Below are 5,287 nucleotides of genomic sequence, written 5' to 3' on the forward strand. Positions count from 1 at the left end.
GGACACCCGATGTGGGCGTCAGGCGCTCCCTAGAGCACTCCCCAATGTGGCCCAGAGCTTCCCGCCAAGCCATAGTCATGGGGGGGTAGGGGGGACGAAGCTGGGCTTAGAACCCCCCAGGAGAGAATGCAGAGTAGGGAGAGGCCGGGGAGGGGCCTGCAGGAGTTCTGGCAACGGAGACTTCGGAAGGGGGAGCCAGGGGGGTGTTGGGGCTGCACATCATGAAAGGCCCTGATTACAGGCCGGAACTGGATCAGATGTGTGGGAGAGAGCGGGGAACATTCTCCTCCAGCTGCTCCCCACCCCCGCCCCCTGCATCTGGGCTTCTCTGGGAGAGGAGCAGACAGATGGCAAAGTGGAGAAGGAAGAAGGAAGAGGCGGGGGAGGGGGCATGAGGCGCCGGGTCTCTGTAAGGAGAGCGTCTGGGATGGGACCCTGCACGGCCAGGAGGATCTGAGACCTGACACACACGGGAGGGGAAGCGAGGTCCTGACCCCCTCCCTTTGCAGGGGAGCTGTACATTGGCGGTCTGAGCAAGAACATGTTCAGCAGCCTGCCCAAGCTGGTGGCCTCCCGGGATGGCTTTCAGGGCTGCCTGGCCTCGGTGGACCTCAACGGCCGCCTCCCGGACCTCATCGCGGACGCCCTGCACCGCATCGGGCAGGTGGAGAGGGGCTGTGATGGTGAGTGTGGGGGAGGAGTGTGACCCGCAGCTGCAGGACGGCCAGCTGCCCAGGCAGGCCAGGCGGCCAGGCGGCCTTCCTTCTCAGGCCTTGCACGAGCCTGCCCCCAGCTGTGGAGCAGGAGTACCCGGGCTGAAGGGGCACTTGCTCTCCCTGTTGCCTCCCACCCTGGCCCCTTATCACAGTTCAAGGCCAAGCCTGGCAGTCCTTGAGCCCCCCGTTCCCACGCCCACCCCTCGTCACTACTGGCCCCTTCAGCCTGGAAGACTGAGAGCCGGACCCTGCGGGGCCCTGAGGCTGCTGTGCCTCCCGGGCAGGGCGGGGCGGGGCTGAGCGGGTGTGTTCCTCCTGCTTCTCCCAGGCCCCAGCACCACCTGCACCGAAGAGTCTTGTGCCAACCAGGGCGTCTGCTTGCAGCAGTGGGATGGCTTCACCTGTGACTGCACCATGACTTCCTACGGGGGCCCCGTGTGCAATGACCGTGAGTGCCGGCGGGGGTCCCTGGGGGCAGATCCCGGCCTGGGGGCTGCTGGGGGGGCTCTCTGAGCTTCGATGCTCGCTTCCTTCTCACCCCTTCTTGTCACGAGAGCCAGGGAGCTGCTGGCGACTGCCCCGCAGCCTTCTCTCTCCGGCCTGAGCGGGTCTGTGGCTGCCTGACTTCCCAGGGCGGCCCATTGCTAGCTGGACTCTCTTCTCTGTTCTGAGCTGGCCGGACATGGCTCCCTTCACCATGACCAAAGGTGTCAGCCTCTGCTGCTCCCCCATGCGATTTTGGCCATGGGCTCACGTGTTGCATGTGCAGCTCCCACATCCACACTATTGCAAGGAGCGGGGGCTGGTCAGCCTGCACCCCCTTCCCTCGGTGCCCCCAGAGTTACACTGTGGAAGCCTGTTATCTCCTCCAGAGGGTCCAGGACCCGCAGGCAGGCTCAGGAGGCTCCCCGGAGGCCAGGCGGCTGGACAGCTGGCTTCCCCGGTCGTCGGCCGAGCCCTTCTCTTTCCCACCCAGAACCCCAGCGCAGGCTGTCTCTTGGAGCCACAAGGACACCCCCTAGTGCCCTTGCCTGCTCCTCTGCCCCTGGTTGCACCTTGTTTGACCCGCCCCCTCCAGGGCAGCGTCAGCAGCAGTTTGCAGTCCCTAGTGGTTGGTGGCCAGCAGCTGGTGGCAGAGGAGGACAGCTGGGGCAGGAAGGCGTGGGGCAGCCGCCACCTTGAGGGGGTTTTTGGAGTTTCCCTCTGATGATGGGGAGCGGACGGGGCGGCCCTGCTGAGAGACCAGGGGTGTGAGCACCGAGCTTCATGGGGAAACACACACACACACACACACACACACACACACACACACACACACACACACACGCGCGCGCGCGGCTTCTCCCTCCACTTTACCAGCATGAAACCCGAGGCCCGGAGGGTGAGTGGACCCGGAGGAAGTTCACAGTAGACCTGGGGTCGGTGCCTTTGCTTCTGTGTCCCCCGCGGCGCCTTGGACATTAGGGCGGAGGCCTGTGCTTGCTGTGGAATGGACGGTGCGGGGATGGGATCCGGGGTGGGTCATGGTTCTCCCTTCCTTGGCACTTCCTGGCGCTCTCAGGCAGGGCCGCCCTTGGGCACCTCCACATCCCTGCCCCGTCCCCCAGGATTTTCCTCATCTGACCGGCCGTTCTGTGCAAAGCCCCCGGGCCATGGCCAGCTGGGCACTGCAGCCCTGGCTGCTGGAGTACACATGGAGCTGGGCCGGCCCCTTCCTTGCAGCTCATTCAGCTGCGCTCAGCTCTGAAGACGCGGCACGTTGCTGCCGATAGTAAGAGCCCCCCTGACTGGTTAGTGTTTTGGAGCCTGCAAAGTCCTCATAACTTGTTTCTCAGAGAAGGCAGCAGGGATAGGGGCTGACCGTCTCCTGAACTGAGGAGGAAACCGAGACCTCAGCCAGGCAGCTCCTTGCCGAGGCTCCTGACTCCCGCGCACTGCCCTCATCTAGTCCCTGGCGGCCTTGCTGGCGGGGTGCAGGGGGTCAGGATGAGGAAGCACACTGCCCATTGTCACTACTGTCCTCCCATAGGGTGGAGCCTTCTGGAAGGGGGCGTAGAGATGGGTGGGGTGCAGGGGGTCATGCTGAGGTGGGCAAAGAGGTGGGACTTCTCCTGGCATGGGAGGCAGGGAGAGTTGGGGCTGGGGGAGTGTCCCCTACAGCGACACTGGTCTGCAGTCTGGCGGCAGAGCGTGGAGATAAAGACAAGGTGGGTGCGACCTGGAAGCCTCCATCCGCGGGCCCTCGGGCACCTCTGAGATCTCCCCTGAAGGACAGGGCGACAGGGGTCACGCCGGCCCTGGCACCTCTGAGATCTCCCCTGAAGGACAGGGCGACAGGGCAGGAACCTGGTCGTCAGGGACTATGCCCCTCTCCTCCGGGGTTGTGCCTCCTCCCGACCTCCACGCTTGGCCCCATGTCCTGTTCATGCTGTCCCTCTGGGGCTGGTCTTCCCGGGGCCCTGGGAGGCACAAGGTCAAGCAGGAAACTGGCCGAGGCCCGTTCCGTTGTCCCACCCCCGAGTGGGAAGGTCCTGGGGGCACCCCTGGGCACCAAAGGGCCCTGCATCCACAGAGAGGGAGGGGGTGGGGATGGCCGGGGGTGGAGCTGTCTGGGGGATGAGATGGGGATGGAAGAGGTGCAACCTGCAGGACAGTGTTCCTTCTCTTACGGCCTCGGCTTCTCCATCTGTGACATGGGACTGAACCAGGTGGGCGTGGTGAAGGGATTGGGTTCCTTCAAGGCTCAGGAATCTGCTCTGGGAGGCAGGAGAGAGAGAGCCAAGGGAGAGAACCCATCTCTTCCCTGGGAACGGGAGCGTGGAGGGAGAAGGGAAAGGAGAACATGAAATGAGAAAGGAAGGGAGCTAAAAGAAGGGGGGCCTGCAGCGGAAGCGCAGGGCTGGGGGTCAGGACCACGGCGCTCCCGGGGCCGGCCTGCTGCTCTGTCTCCCCGGCCCTTGGCTCTTCACCATCCCGGCCCTTTCTCATCTCTCCATTTGCTCGGTTCCTCTCTGCAGCCTCTATTGATCTCTGCACACCTCCGTCCCTCCCTTCCTTCATTTTTGCTATGACCTCCTGGTTCATAGGTCGATGCTCAATCACTGAGCCATGCCGGCCAGGCTGGGCTCAGCTTTTATCTCACCGCTCTCGTCACTTCCCACTCACTGGTATTGATTGGCCTCCAGGCGGTTTCCCTTCCTCTCCTCTGGCTACCAGCTCCTCCCTCCTCCCTCTGGGGCCGTAAACCGCTGCCTGCTCCGAGCTGTGAGCTGTCAGTCTGTATTTCAGAGCCAGGGGCACAGGGATGGGATGGAGAGGGCAGCGGGACAAGGCTGGGGGGGAGGGGGTGTCCAGCCCGCATGTGTCTCTCCTCCCTCCTGGGGCCATGCACCACCTGGGGTCCTCCTCCTGGTACCTCTGAGGACCCCTCTCTCCACTCCTGTCGGCCAGGGTCAGAGGGGCCTGGCATCTAGCAAGGTGGGGTGTGGCAGGAGCTACGGGAAGCCGGCCCGGGCCTGACAGCGTCTGGGAGCCGGGCACAGCATGCCAGCGTGGGGCTACTGGTGGTGGTTTTGCTCCGAAACAGAATTCAGAATCAATAAGCAGGAGTCAGCCCTCTCTCCCTGGTTCTTCCTCCCCTTCTCACATCACCCCCTTCCTTTTGCCCTGTCCCCACTTCTCACTCCACTACGCTATTTCTTTCACTCCCTTCTAGTTCTGTCCACCTCCTTCCTCTCCCCCGGCCCCACCCTAGCAGAGCACCTTGGGCGGACCAGGTTGCTGTGGGTGTGGAGGTGGACCCAGATGAAGGGAAGGGGCACTTACCTCTTGGGCTAAGACAAGTGCTTCCCGAGATCCCCAGAGTCTGGGGGTGGAGCCCAGCGGAGGGGCACCTGGAGGGAGAAGTGATGCCTCAGCTGGACATAGTGGCCAGGAGGAGTCTGTCCCAGGCCCGACACTCAGTGGACAGCTGCCCTGGAAACTCTGGTGGAGGGAGGGGCTGAGGCTGGGGGCGGGGCAGGGCGAGTGGAGAGGGGGACTGGAGTCCCAGGGTGTGCAGGAGGTCGGGGGCACCCTTTTGGGGAGGTGGGAGGAGACTGTGAGTGCTGTCTTACTCTTGAGGGCCTTTGAGGCTCTGGGTGCATTGTTTGTATGCATATAGGTGACCCTGTTTTGGAGGGTGAGCCAGGGGCAGTGTCTGTGTGTACTTGGCCATTGATTGCCTGTGGCCAAACATGTATGTGCGCGCGCGCGTGTGTGTGTGTGTGTGTGTGTGTATGCTTCTGTGAGCGTGTGTACACGTTCGGCCGAGTGAGTTCATGTGCCAGCCTCCAAGAGCACATGCATGCATGTATGTGTCTGAGCCTCTGTGTGCATGCGCGCGCCCGCACAATGATGCCTGTATGGGCACGTGGGTGTCTCCGTCCCCCAGCCGGGCCACATCCTAGCGCCCGCGTGTTCCGAGGGGTGCGTTCGGAGGTGCGGTGGCCACCTCTGCGCGCTGGACCAGCGAGCACCATTGAGGTTCATCCAGGTGCGGGGGGAGGGGAGGAGAAGGAAGAGAGCCGCCT

At 63.6% G+C, this 5,287-nt stretch overlaps 1 protein-coding gene across 1 annotated transcript in view; it reads left to right on the forward strand.

The window, feature by feature from the left end:
* Positions 1-5,287, forward strand: part of NRXN2 (neurexin 2) — a 116,296-nt gene that overhangs the window by 54,655 nt on the left and 56,354 nt on the right. Inside the window, exons 16-17 of the mRNA XM_015568978.1 lie at positions 510-683; positions 1,045-1,164. Coding sequence (XP_015424464.1) covers positions 510-683; positions 1,045-1,164 — 294 coding nt within the window. The remainder of the gene's footprint in view (positions 1-509; positions 684-1,044; positions 1,165-5,287) is intronic.

The sequence above is a fragment of the Myotis davidii genome, unplaced genomic scaffold (assembly GCF_000327345.1).
Source record: "Myotis davidii unplaced genomic scaffold, ASM32734v1 scaffold425, whole genome shotgun sequence".
Taxonomy (NCBI): domain Eukaryota; kingdom Metazoa; phylum Chordata; class Mammalia; order Chiroptera; family Vespertilionidae; genus Myotis; species Myotis davidii.